General features: G+C 40.1%; 1 protein-coding gene across 5 annotated transcripts in view; it reads left to right on the top strand.

The window, feature by feature from the left end:
- Positions 1 to 14,932, top strand: part of LAMA4 (laminin subunit alpha 4) — a 149,089-nt gene that overhangs the window by 63,896 nt on the left and 70,261 nt on the right. For 3 of the 5 annotated variants that reach the window (XM_025381899.1, XM_025381898.1, XM_025381897.1), the window contains exons 7-10: positions 1,914 to 2,009; positions 3,501 to 3,652; positions 5,765 to 5,875; positions 13,286 to 13,397. In XM_025381899.1, the coding sequence (XP_025237684.1) occupies positions 1,914 to 2,009; positions 3,501 to 3,652; positions 5,765 to 5,875; positions 13,286 to 13,397 (471 nt within the window). The remainder of the gene's footprint in view (positions 1 to 1,913; positions 2,010 to 3,500; positions 3,653 to 5,764; positions 5,876 to 13,285; positions 13,398 to 14,932) is intronic. The other 2 variants (XM_025381900.1, XM_025381901.1) reach the window with 1 other exon arrangement.

Genomic DNA, 14,932 nt, shown 5'->3' with positions numbered 1-14,932 from the left:
AAGGAAGGAAGGAAGGAAGGAAGGAAGGAAGGAAGGAAGGAAGGAAAAAGAAAAGAAAAGGAAAGAAAGAAAGAAAGAAAGAAAGAAAGAAAGAAAGAAAGAAAGAAAGAAAGAAAGAAAGAAAAGAAAGAAGGAAAGAAAGAAAGAAAGAGAAACAAAGAAACAAAGAAAGAAAGAAAGAGAAAGAAAGGAAGGAAGGAAGGAGAAAGGAAAGGAAAGGAAAGGAAAGGAAAGGAAAGGAAGAAATCTGGTTCAAATCAGTTTTCTTATTCAGAGGGCTATATCTCTTTCTTTCAGTTATGTTTGGTAAAATCAAGATTTCCATGAAATAGATTAGCAAGTCAAGGGTACCATTTTTAATCACCACCACCCTCCAATGTCCTCAAATTATAAGAGTAAGTATTTCAAAGATAGCATGGAAAACTTTCAGTTAGACTTCAGTTAGACTGAAACGCACAAATCTTATTCATGATGTCTCCAATCCATTTGCCACATAGAGTGAAGCTCTTCAAAAGTGAAGTGAGATTGCTTTCCTCTAAGAGTACAGGAAGGCTGAGATTGAGAATGTCTTACTCTTATGTGACTTTGAGGGGAGGGAGGGAGAGCAGGAGATATTGTACTCCTGTGGCATGGCTCTATAAGAAATCCTCTCACTGAAACAGATTTCCACTGGAAAAGATTCAAGGAGTAAGGAGTTTTAAATCAAAAAATGCAACATATATGTTCTGCAGAAGTCACAATAAAAGTAAACATGTCTACAAAAAAGCAATGTGCACAGAGGTGTAACACTGAGAATGACAGCAGAAAGGAAGGAGCAGTGTGTCTAGTCAGGCTAAAGAGAGAGAAGGCGGATGTCAGAAATAATGTTGGCAAAATCAAAGCCTGAAAGGTTGACATCTGATTCTCAAAACATTTACTAAATTTGTGTTTAAACTACAAAGATTCAGGTCACTCTTGGAAGAGAAGCTAATTTTAAAAGCAATAAAGCATGATCTTGCTGAATGGTTTAATAAATCTGCATTTTGTGGAACATTAAACAGATGAAATGTAATAAATAGATCTCCCTATGAACCTGGTTTCTGTGATTATTCAGTAAAGACAGTTAAGAAGTGGGGGGAAATGCACAATTCTATTCCAGTTAATTGCTAGCATAGATAGTAAGAGAATTCCTCTTTAAATATTACAAATTAGTTCCCACACAGAAACTCAGTGGAAATTGAACAGTCTGATGAGATTGGGTTTTGTTTTTGCTTTTTCCAAAAGGCATTAGAGAAAATCATCAGTAGATGAATAATGGGCTCCCAGGTCTTCTAAATTCATGTAAAGATGTTCCTGATTCCTTGCAGCACATTATTCTTATTGCACTCATAGCTGTCATTTGGAAGTTTGGAGTCCGTCTTGCCAAGGGTCAAGAGTAGTGGGAGCCAAGAATTGCTCCTGGGCCTCCTCACTCACTCTTTGCTGAGCTGCTCCTCCCTCACACCTGGCAATGATCAACCCCCGAGTTAAATTAAACTGGAGTATCAGTCTGCAAGGAAGGGATGGCTTTCAATTTTCAGTTGAATGATGAGCTCATGGTCATTTAGTATCTTGTGAAACTTACCAGGACATTTTTGGACTGAAGCAATTGCACTGTCATGTCCGAATCCCAAAGAGTTGGGAGAGAAATCCTAGAAAACTTAGATTCAGTTTTGCCCAGGGTCACCTTTGAAAATCTCATTGGGCTGGAGCTTAATCGGATGAAGGGCATAATCTCTGTATCACAGATTCTACACAGTCTTAAGGAAGAATGTAATTAATCCCCATTGACAAATTATACACTGATAGCTAGTGTTTCTAGAAACCAGGAAAATACTGCCATATTTTAAGCATTAAGAAGTGAATCTCTCGTCTCTTGTTTTTGTTTCCCACAGTGTGCAACTGCGGGGGAGGCCCATGTGACAGTGTAACCGGAGAATGCTTGGAAGAAGGTTTGGAACCCCCTACAGGCACGGACTGCTCAACCATAAGTAAAAAAAAACAGTACATGATTGACTAACCCCACTTTCTCTAATGTGCTGCAGGTGTGGGATTAAGAAGTGCTATGCAATATCACTCTCTAGAAACTGCCGAGTCCCACCTCCTGGACTTAACCCTTTCTGCATCTCAACAAATGGATCCTGCACCAAGTACTTGGTGGTCCACTTGATTCCCTCGGGCAAATGGGTGGTTTACATTTGCATAGCTCTACCTTATCCAGTCTTTCCATTCAGCATCTTGCCTGATGGCTAAAGGCAAAGTCAGAAACACAACTGCCAGTGACAGAGCTCTTTTCAGCTCCTTTTTCTACACTGTCTTTTCAGGTCCTCAGATAATATGATGTACAGACAATACTTTACAACACCTGGGGAAACTGAGATACCAAGAGATTTAAGTGGCTTCTCCCAAGTTACCCCAAATCTGAAGTGGGAGCAGAAGTAAATATTCAGGCTTTACAAAATGGAGCTGCCTTTTATCTTTCCTGGATTTCTCTGGCGCTCGTGTTAATTAAATCATGAGGAGTTATACTAGGAACAAAACTTTTGGTTTAAAAATTATTTAATAGTAGGCACCCCCTCCCCCAACAAAAGTATCTTGGTCTCTCAGTCCCTCTGAGCAGAAGAGATAAACCTTACCATTGGATCACATCTTAGAAGATGGCATAGGATGTGAGGCACAAGCAATGCCAAGTTTACCCACTGAATTGGTGGCCCCCTAGGCAAGGTCAATTTAAGAACATCAAGATGCCTGCCTGGTCCTAAGCATCTCCCCCACCAAGCCTGAAGTGCTGGCTGGGACTCAGTTCCTTGAGAGAGCTTATAAGTAAGACCATGTTAAACTTCAAATAACAAATTAACATATTAACAACCATTAACATGCCAGTCTCCCTATGTCACATCTGTAGAAGAGAGCACCATCTCAGGGAAAGAGATCGGGAATAGGCAAGTTGCAAAAGGTGATCGAGGCAGTTCTGAAACACAGTGTGCCCTCCTTGTGAGTGTGTCACAGGAGGGCCCTGGGTTCTAGAGGTGATGACAGTGGTCAGAGGAGCTCAAATGTGAAAAGTGAGAAGTGATGAGCAACTGGGACCTGCCTCCCCACGTGCCCACGTTCAGCCTGAACTTTGGTGCCCTCATCAGATGTCAGGAAGCAACTCTCACAGCGATAACCTCAGACCTCCCGGTGCTGAAGTGTTCATCCTGCCAGGAAGTGGGGCTGCGGGGAGGAGCTGTGCCTTCTCTGGGTGGGGAGAAGGTTAGTGCTAGCCCTTGAATACTGACTGAGAAAAGCTAATAGGAGAGGAGGGGCATCTAGCCAATAGCTGTCTTCACTAGCTAATGCCAAGCAAGATACTAAAGCCTGACGAGAGAGACAAAAATAAAAATGGTATTAACCAAGGAGATAGAGAATTATGTTCTGCTAAAACAGCCTGCTTTCAGCATGCTTTGACTCGTGATTCTGAAGAAATGTTTCACCTCCAGGCTGTGATAAGTGCGTCTGGGACCTGACTGATGACCTGCGGTTAGCAGCACTCTCCATTGAGGAAGGCAAATCCGGGGTGCTGAGCGTATCCTCTGGGGCCGCCGCTCATAGGCACGTGAATGAAATCAACGCCACCATCTACCTCCTCAAAGTACGCAGGAATGTTCTACCTTCCACTCTGTTTTCATCCTGGCTTCACAGGCCCACAGCTAGCAATTCCTTCGACCCCTTTTTGTATCTGAGTCTCATACCTGTATTACAGGTTGTTAGACCTGCAGGTCTAACATACAAAACATAAGTAATTTCATAGGAAATGATGAAAAGTTGATTGTAACTCTGAGCTTGGGCCAAACAAGAGCTGCTGTCTACAAAAGAGGTTATATGGGAAATGAAATGACTAAAAGACTAGTATCTACGCACAAAACTACTGAGGAAAGAGAAATACTTATTTCCTTGGTGCAGCCACACATTACTTGTTCGAGTCATTACCACAAATGGTACCACAAGGCTACCATTTCCTTAGCCATAATTTGCAAGGTTTTGAGTTTGTGTAGAAGCATCCTTCTGTTCCTCTCTCTCTCCTCACCCCGTCACCCACCCACCTCTCCTTCTCATTTATACACATTCTCTCTCATTTTCTCATACTCACACACTCAAATGCACAGACATACACACATACCTTCTTTCTCCTCATAGATCTACTGGTTAATGCCTAGTAAACAAGTTAAAAGCAGCCAACAGATTAAAAAAAAACACAGGAATACAGTTGGCCCTCCATATCCACAGGTTCCACATCCTCAGATTCAACCAATCTCAGATGGAAAATATACTTAAAAAACAATAAAAAATGCAACAATAATGAAATGAAAAATACAGTATAACAACTATTTACAATAGCATTGACATTGTGTTAGTATTATAAGTAGCATTATAAGTCATCTAGAGATGATTTAAAGTATTCTGGAGGATGTGCATACACTATCTGCAAACGCTAGGCCATTTTGTATCAGGAACTGGAGCATCCCCACGGGGTCCTGGGACCAATCTTCCACAACTACCAAGGGATGACTATATAAAGGTCCTTCTATAGCTAGGATTTAAAAGTTTTCTTTCCCACTAAATCATGGGCTTCTATCACAACCAAATGATATTTTTAAAACAATGATCATTATCTGAGGGAAAATGGAATTAACACCAGCACGTTGTTCTACTTCGTTAGTCAATTTAGGAAGATGATTAAGAGCACGGACTTTGAAACTAGATTACTTGTGTTCAAATCCCAGCTCTGACACCCACTAGCTGTGTGACCGTAGATAAGTTATTTAACCTCTTTAATCCCTCATTTTCCTCATACGGAATTGAGAATAATTATTGCATCTATCTCATGGACTGTTGAGAGAATTCAGTGAATTGATATGTGTAGAGAAGTTAGAACAGTACCTGGCATAGTAAGTACTCACTGCTTTTTGGAGGTGCAAATGATATCCATAGCAGTTGGCCAAATATGTAAAGTGTAAACAAAAACAAAAATTATATTGTAGCCTGGATAGAATCTTATTGTGAATTTTATTCTAAACTTTGAAATTGTTCTTGTCCAAAATTACCTTTTGGAACACATAAAGACACTACCTCCCAGGGGAGTCACCCAGATCCAGGCCTCCTGAAACCATTCAGATTCTCTTTCCTCAAAGGCACAACTTCAAGACAGGAATCATTACAGCAGACAGGAAGTCAGTGTCAAGATCAAAGGGCTCACTCCCAAGTAATCTCGGTAAAGTCACATTTAGACCCACCTCCTCAAAAATGAAAAAGGAGAAAGCAAGGGGTCTGAAATAAAGAGACTTGCATTAAAATGAAAAAAGTTAATTTCTGTACTCCATTTACATCAATCCTGGTGGGTTGGTCCGTTCTTCCAGACCCAACAAAATTAAAATTCTAAAGCTCAGACACCCAGGGTCACCACCAGCCTATATTGTACCTTTGTACAAATCAGGAAAAGGAGCCCTTTCCCCATGGTCAACCCAGTCCCTGACCAGCATCCCTAGTCTAGTGAGGGGAGCTTGCAGAATTTTAGTCCCTAAGGGCCTCAGTCCCTTCTGCAGACCCCACCCTTCACACCAGGCTGCAGCAGCCTGTGGACCCCACTATTTTAAGAGCCTCACACTCTACTCTGAGTCCTCTTACACTGAAAGAGTTTTATGTACATTTTTAAAAACCTGGTGTGCACATTGACTAATTATTTTCAAAACACATTTTTCTGTAGACAAAATTGTCAGAAAGAGAAAACCAATACGCCCTAAGAAAGATACAAATCAACAATGCTGAGAACACGATGAAAAGCCTTCTGTCTGACGTAGAGGAATTAGTTGAAAAGGTATGTACGTATGTATTCAGTTTCTGGGACAGCCTTCAAAGAAAGGATTTAGCTGATGTGAGGCTGGCTGGTCACAAATGACTGAGGCTTAACACGGTCCAGAAAAAATGCAGTGACCCATGTGCCTTAAAATAAATCAAGACCAGACCTGTGGAGAAAGTTACCATACTCAGTCTCTACCGTCTCTTCCCGTTTTGATTGGTTTTCTTGAAAAGCTATGTTTGTGGATAATTTTCTGTGTATTTGCGGAGGGTTGATGCAGTTGATTTGTTTAGCTAGGATGGTCATTCAGCTGTTTGCCAAGGCATCTTATGACTAAGAGCTATAGAGCATCCAGAATTAAAATTCATTATATGGAATAAAAAATTTAAATATTGTTAAAGTATACATTAAATGATAAATGGAAAGGAAAGAAATTGTCCTGAGAAAGCAATTTCGCTCTTTGGCAGGAAAAAAAACACTTTCAACCATCACTTTACATCCTAGACTAAAGTAAATTAACCTGTTTAAAGAGTTGACTATAAATCTCAATTCACAAGAAAATAGAACAAAATACTTATTAAATCTTGAAAGGGCATAACAGAACACTTAAATATATTACAAAGAATTTCAATAAAAAGATACAGATTTGACAAGATAAAATTTCAAATATCCAATAAAACAACTAAGTAAACGAAAAAGACAACTAGACAGAGAAAAATATTGAGAAAAATACAACTTGTAAAAACTGTCACAAATTAACAGGAAAAACATTAAAACATGAGCAGAGTCAGTGTGAAAGGCTATTCAATGCACTCCATAAGAGCCTAATGGAAAAATACCCATCCATGTGCTATACTAATTTTAAAACTACAAACGGAGTCACGAGGCACCATATTTAGCATATTAGAATGTTTCACACAGTTGTTGCTTTTTTTTTTTTTTCTAATGACTTTCCACCAGTGTTGGCCAGAGTACTTCCGAATTGCTGCTTTCAGAAACTGGTACTTGACATTATAAACAGTTCTCACGTTCAACAAAAATTTTTAAAAAATAAAATAACAATAGCATTCTCTTTTGACCTTGTACCCCTAACCCTTTAAGAGATTATGCTTTTAAAAATGTAAGTTACTCTAATTGTACCCTTGGAAGATTCATCTATTTTGAAATGCACATGAACACTGTGTCCCTAGTTCCCCAGCAATGGCACATATTAATCCAACCACTAGTGCTTGAAGAGCAGTGAAATCTCTTAAACAGCAAAGGAAATACCAAGAAACAAATCTTTGTGGAAACTTATTGTTACTTCATGTTGGTATCAGATATGGTTGAAACTTGCTAAAAGTATCTTAATTCTTTTTTCTTTTTTTCTTTTTTTTTTTTTGAGATGGAGTCTCACTTTGTTGCCCAGGCTGGAGTGCAGTGGCACGATCTCCGCTCACTACAGCCTCCGCCTCCCGGGTTCTAGTGATTCTCCTGCCTCAACCTCCTGGGTAGCTGGGATTATAAGCATACACCACCACGCCTGGCTAATTTTTGTATTTTTAGTAAAGACAGGGTTTCACTATGTTAGCCAGGCTGGTCTCAAACTCTTGACCTCAGGTGATCAGCCCACCTCAGCCTCCCAAAGTGCTAGGATTACAGTTGTGAACTACCACGCCTGGCCTTAATTCTTTCTTGAGGAAAGAATTTTCAAGAAAACATTTCAGGAAATGTTTTCACTAAGATTAGCTCCTCCCACAGGCCAGGCAGAGTTCCTGATCCTTTTGTTGTACAATTTCTTTCTTTTTTTTTTTTTTATTATTATTATACTTTAAGTTCTAGGGTACATGTGCATAACGTGCAGGTTTGTTACATATGTATACTTGTGCCATGTTGCTGTGCTGCACCCACCAACACGTCAGCACCCATCAACTCGTCATTTACATCAGGTATAACTCACTATGCAATCCCTCCCCCCTCCCCCCTCCCCATGATAGGCCCTGGTGTGTGATGTTCCCCTTCCCGAGTCCAAGTGATCTCATTGTTCAGTTCCCACCTATGAGTGAGAACATGCGGTGTTTGGTTTTCTGTTCTTGTGATAGTTTGCTAAGAATGATGGTACAATTTCTAATGTAAGCTAAATGCAGGCTTTCATGGAGAGGAAATAACGTACGCTTGAAAGTAACATCACAGTAGAAAACGCTCCCGGACAAAAAGAACAGACCATCAACACAGAAGGTTGACGATAAAGCTACTATACTAGGAGCTTTCACTCGGCTGTTTCCATCGATTTTTATTGAATATAATGTTCTAACTACAGTCCCGATGGTGCAAAAACCTGCTGAAACATTTCAAAACAAATGCCCAGGGCTGGTCTTAATGACTTTTTAAGCATTCTTCAAGCCCTTGGTCTGGAAAAGTCCATGATTGATGTTTAGACTTAAGGAAAGCTGTGTCTTAGAAAGCCTTCTATCAAGAAAGTAACTAATATTTGGCTTTAAATTGAGTAAAGGATTTCATTGTCTATACCCATAGTGGTAAAAATCAGTAATATTGCCCCTTGAACTTGACAAGTAATACCACTTTTTGCAAATTGTCTGCCACGTAGATTTCATGTGACCCAAATCTCACAAGTTACATCCACCTAGCTACCGGTTTTGTCTGAACTTCCGTTTCTAAATCCTCCAGCCTCCTACTGGGAAGTCCTATAGCCCTTTCCCACCACTTACGTCTGGGATTCCCCTAAAGGATGCCCATCCATCTGTGTTCATAAATAGCCAGTGCTCAAAAGATGCTCACTTTTGCTGCTGCTGATCTTGTCTGCAATGAAAATTCCAAAGATCATGCCAAGATTCTACTTTTCCATGTTCCCAGAGGCACTGTGCTCAAGGTCAGAGTGTCACTGGGCTACAAGCAGAGGTGAGATGCGGCCCTCTCGCAGTCTCAGTGCTACCCCTCACCATCTGGATCTTGCAGGTCCACTGCAGAGCCCAGAGTCACAAAGCATAGTCTCCAAGGGCAGCTCATGAGGTGCTGTGCCGTCTCCACTTCTACTCCTTGAACCACAGCAGAAGCTCCCTGAATGACAACTCATGCAGAGACCCACAGGACTAAAAGGAAAGTAGGCTGTCTCCAAGCATCAAAAGTATCTGAACCTCATCTCTTGTCCTGCCAGAAAGGCAGGACAAAATTAAGTACAGTCAGCCCTCTGTATTAGTGGATTCAATCATGGCTCAAAAATATTTGGAAAAAGTTCCACAAAATTCCAAAACGCAAAATTCAGATTTACCATATGCTGAGTATTACTTTGAATCCATATGAATGAAGTGATGTGTAGGCATTGCATTAGGTATTACAGGTAATTTAGATGCAATATATATGGGAGGATGTGCATAGGTTATAGTATTGCAAATACTACACCAGTCTATGTAAGAAACTTGAACAACCGTGAATTTTGGTATCTATGGGAGCTGGGTCCTGGAACCAATCCCCCATGGATGCTGAGGGGCAACTGTTTACATTTCTATTCCAGAAGCATTATTGGACGTCTGTATATAATAGTTATTTATTTATTTATTTATTTATTTATCTGTTTATTTGTTTGTTTATTTTCAGATGGAGTCTTGCTCTGTCGCCCAGGCTGTAGTGCAGTGGTGCAATCTCAGCTCACTGCAACCTCTGCCTCTTGGGTTCAAGCAATTCTCCTGCTTCAGCCTCCTGAGTAGCTGGGATTACAGGCATGTGCCACCACGTCTGGCTACTTTTTGTATTTTCAGTAGAGACGGGGTTTCACCATGTTGGTCAGGTTGGTCTTGAATTCCTGACCTCGTGATCCACCCGCCTAGTCCTCCCAAAGTGCTGGGATTACAGGCGTAAGCCACTGTGCCCGGCCTGTATATAACCGTTATTATGCTAAGTGCTAGGTATCCTGAAATATAATAAGGCCCTGCTTTCAAGATGCTTCAGTCTAGCAGGGAAACAGATATGTAAAAACATAATTATCATACAGCATTTAATAAGAGAAACATGGTACAGGCTGAAGGGTAACTCTAAGGAAGAAATAGTGAACTATTTTGGCAGGGGTACACTAGGAAAGGCTTCTCAGAGAAGGTGAGTATTGGCGTGTGTATTGAGAATGAGTAGGAATTTATCAAATACTCCCAAGCAAGGGATAAGTACTGTGAGAACAGATAGATGTGAAGCAACGTGCTGTGTTCTTGGGATTGGAACTATGGCCTTGTGGAAGATTCATTGTAAGGCAGAGAGCAGGAGATAATGCTGAAGACGCTGTCAGAGGCCCAGTTGTGAAGAACTTTCCCAAACATGCTCATGAACGTGGGAACTTCAGTCTGTGGACTCTGGAAGTTATTCAGGTATTTACCCAGAATGATGAGCTGATTAGATTTGCACTTTAGAAATGTCCCTCTGCAGTGTGAATGACAGACTAGCCAGCGAAGACTGACAACAGGGGCACTGCTTAGGAGACTGCCACAGTGGTCTAGACAAGAGAGTAGTGAGTTGCTGTCTTGCCTTCGTTTGAAAAGGATTTGCAGAGAACAAGGATGAACTGAGACTGTGGTCATGGAAAAGAGGAAGAGAGGCTAGAGTGGCAGGTGGAATGAAACAGACTTGGTGACCAGTTGGAGGTGAGAAATAGCAAAGAGAGAAGCTCCATTCTGAGACATGGATGACTAAGACTACAAACACGAATGGATTACTCTGGATATTTTAAAAGTGAAATATCTGTGAATGCACAGAGGGCAGATAGAGATGTGAATCTGCAACTCAGAGGGTAATCAGGGCTGGAAAGGAATTTAGAGGTCATTAATGTTTAGGAGGTAGGCAGAAGTAGATATTACTGTACAAATTCTAAAGTAGCACACCAATATTCCTAGCACACCAATATTGGTTTGTCCAACACTGTTGCTGTTTATACTTGTGTCCCAGAGTAATTACTAAAAGTTCTCCCTTTCATGTGCAAAATGCCCCAGGTTGAACCATAAAATATATGATCACCCTAGATATTGGTTATCATCCTCACATAATCTACCTTTTATGTACTGTATTACCAAGACACCCTTGCCACTTTTATGTCAAACATGTACAAGAAGAATTTTCTGTTGAGATGAGCAAATGACTAATACATTTGTAATGTAAACCACCAACTGGTTTACAGTTGCAAGGTAATTTTTTAATTTCAGCTTTTCTTAAACCGAGGCACACTCGTTTTACCATGTGCCTATATCATTATTTTCCTTCCACAGGCAAAGTTACAGAAAAAATAAACATTCAAATAAGCCATCACTATACGTTCGATTCAGTAATCTTATAATGTAAAGGAATAGATGTTCCTCTTTGCCACTGGTCCAGTCATACATACAGTATATCAATGTCTATATAGCTCTGTCTACCTACATCTCAGCGCCCTCTGGCGTTTGTCACAAAGAAGAGGTCTTCTTATAGGCATGACATTTTTCAGCTGTCTCTCATCACTTCAACTGAAGTTTCCGTATCAAAAAATAGTAAGTTTAATGACACAGTAATAACAACAGAGATTTACTCTGAAGTATCAAGTCAAAGTAAAAACTAGGGGTGTTACGCTCTGCGAATATAACTTAAACTGGATCAAAGATCCACTTATTAACAATTCTAAAATTTTAAATGTTTGTGTCCATATTTTTTAAAAGCAGCGAGGAGTAACATTAAGATTTATTGTAGTTTCGGTGTATTTATTTTAAAATGACCACAAATACTGTTTTATCTGGAAAGCACTGGAGCAAGCCAAGAAGAAGACTGGAACTGCAGGAAGGAATATAATGATTCAGAAGGCGGTGTTCATTCAGAGATCCCAGTTTATGAAGGGACTGTTGACCACATTGCCACTGCACAGCGGGCTCTGTAGAGAGGGGATTACCAATCTGCCTGATAAAAAGCCTCTGGGCATGTGTTTGTTGTAATACCATTTCTGCATCCTTTTCCTTGACCACCTGAGAGGGCCACATTCTTGGATTATTCCTGGAGAGTGTAAAAACGTTCCTGGTAAAATCATGGCGTAATCCTTTGGGTAGAACACTGGATGAAAGGAGAGAAGTTCAAAACAACCATTGCCCTATCCTCAGGAAACTGTATAATGGGTCTACCAGCGCTCTGTGTGGCAGATCACCCCACAGTTCCTTCATGTATTGCAGCAGTTTTTAAAGAGCTGAGCCAAAAACAGCACCAGACAAGGCAAGTGGGCATTTTACCAAATGCCAGACTAAAGAACTCTTCTTCCTCTTAAATATAACCCACAGATCAGTCTTTCGAATCCCAAAAGGAAGTACGTGTCGCCCGTGCTGTGCATACAGGGTGGTGTCCTGGTCTTGAATCACATCTGTGCTCTTAGATCACATTCTGTCCTTAACCACGCACACAAAAACACACACATACACACAGACGCCCACACAAACCCTTTCTTCAGAGGCCACATTTGAGTTGGGCATTATTTTTGACAAATACTGTGTGAGATCTCTGGAACAGAGTTTCCCGAGTTGAGAGAATGGAATCAGCTTCTCGGAGAAGAGCTCCATTCACGCTGAGCCAAATCTGCTTGTGCAGTTATTTGTATACAAGTGCCCTCAATGTTGGTGGGAATTTGGAATGCAGCACTGAAAACAGCATTTTAACCCAGGGAGAATAATCCTTGAAATCTCTGTGGTAATTCAATTTCAGCGGTGGTTGGACCACCCAGGAGCCACTGGAAGCATGGTGCACTTCAAGGTCTGCCTATTTTTTCAACAATTTTCTCTTTGAAACTTTAAACTCTTCAGTCAGCACAATGTCAAAATGATCAGCAGACATAGGCAATTTTCTGGTCCAGCACCTTGAGATACAGTAAAAATTTGAAGAATAAATTACATATGAAAGGCAGTTGGTTGGGATTGAACTGTGACTGATAGTATAGGAATAGCACCAGATTTTATAGCATTCTGTCATTCTAAAACTGGCCATCAAGTGAAGTAACTTAGGAATGGAAAACCAAACACTGTATGTTCCAACTGATGTGTGGGAGCTAAGCTATGAGGATGCAGAGGCATAAGAATGATGCAATGACCTTTGGGGACTTGGGGAAAGAGTAGAGGGGGAGGGATACAAGACTACAAATATGGTGCAGTCGATACTGCTCAGGTGATGGGTGCACCAAAGTCTCCCAAATTACCACTAAAGAACTTAGGTAACCAAATACCACCTGTACCCCAATAACTTATGGAAAAGTCAAAAAAATTTTAGAACTGGCCATCACATTAGCTTTTATGCATTATTTTTGGGATGATGTTATATGTTATGGAACTTTCACATGCCAGGAAGATTTATGTTTATAAAACACATTATGCCCACCCTTCCCTATCTGTGCTTATGCAACATTCTTTTCTCATACATTTAATCTAGCTTTATATGGATTATTTGTAGGAAAATCAAGCCTCCAGAAAAGGGCAACTTATTCAGAAGGAAAGCATGGACACCATTAAACACGCAAGTCAGCTTGTAGAGCAAGCCCATGATATGAGGGATAAAATCCAAGGTAAATATATTCTCTTCTGGTTCAGTTTAATATCAAGGAAACACTCATGTTATTAACAACAGTAGACACAATGGCTACTGTTCAGTGTTTGCTGTGTGCCAGGAACTTGTTGGTACAGTATTATGGGTTTAAACTTGTATAAGGTCTTTATTTCAAGTTTGTTTATCTGGGATTTCTGAGCACTCATCCCTACTTACTATGTTTTGATGTTCGAGGATCAATGTATAAAATCATTCCCTTTTTAGGCATTCCTCAGAATACCCTTCTGACAGAGGAGACTGCATGCTATGTTGTCTCTAAAATGCAAGAGTTGAGTAGGAGTCACAGATTGTTCCCAGTTATTTGCAGAAAACAACATTGCCTTTAGAATGCCAGTAAACTGTCAGTTGACCCAAATCATCACAAGCTGTTTCTATGATGGGCTTTCCCAAAGGCCAATTGGGCAACATGCTTGGGCTCCCAACCCAGAAGAAAAGGAAGGCGGGGGACTGTGGGAGATTTCTTTGTCCTAAAGCATTGTGAATGATTGTACCTTCCCTCTTGGAGGTTTGCTTAATTTGTGCTCTCACTTCCAATAAACGCAGGATAATCTTGAAGACTATTTTAATAGTGCACTAATAGCTGGACTGCAATTTACCAGCAAAAAACAGCAGATTTCATCTGTTATAGGATAAAGAAGATTTCCTTGGGTGAGAGTTTGCTAAGATCCAGTATCTGCATTTCCATAGTTTTTATTACACTATATATTAAGGGCTGGATGACATTACCAAGTGCATCCCAGGGCACAGTGGCAGTAAAGGGACCCACAGTGGAAGATTCATGTCTTTATACTGGGGCATATTCCATGCAAAGGGATATAGAAAAGATTAATCATTTGTCGTGTTTCCTTTGACGCCTATAATAAACAATAAAAGCAAATGACATGCAATCCAAACACTCCTCACTCACATCCTCTCTCATGGCTCATATTTTTGCATTTCCTGACAAAATATTCTTTTTCTATAGCATTTTAGAGTTACTATTGATTTGTTCAAAAAGTAAGATTGAACCTGGAAGATAACATGACCTTATCCAACTAAGAAATAAATGCCTCTTTAGGCAGCAAATGCCAGGACCCTAGTAAGCTATTCAGAGAAAATAATTCACCTTTGCTATTGTAACCCATGTTTTGATTCAAAAGTGTTTCATTTGCAAAGGATCTGAACCCTCTTATTTGATCCTTTAAGCATGGGAAAAGATGAAAAAAATACAAGGGAAATGTAAATGGGAAACAATAACTTCTATCAGTTTTTAAATTTTTAATATAATGTATGAATAGTCTCCAAAGACCAAAGGCAAAAATACTGTTGCCTGTATTTCCCTTTTCTAATCTATACTGCAAGTAGCTAAACTAAAACAAGCCAAAATTGTAAATATAAGACTTGCATCAAAATGCCAAAGAATTCAGCATCACAAGTGCTAGAGCCGAGGAAAAAATATTTTCATTTAGTTTGTTTCACAGGTTAATATTTTAGACTTTACTTGAAGAGTGGATG

This window comes from Theropithecus gelada, chromosome 4, assembly GCF_003255815.1.
Source record: "Theropithecus gelada isolate Dixy chromosome 4, Tgel_1.0, whole genome shotgun sequence".
NCBI classification, from domain to species: domain Eukaryota; kingdom Metazoa; phylum Chordata; class Mammalia; order Primates; family Cercopithecidae; genus Theropithecus; species Theropithecus gelada.
This window is presented reverse-complemented; position numbering and strand designations above follow the sequence as displayed.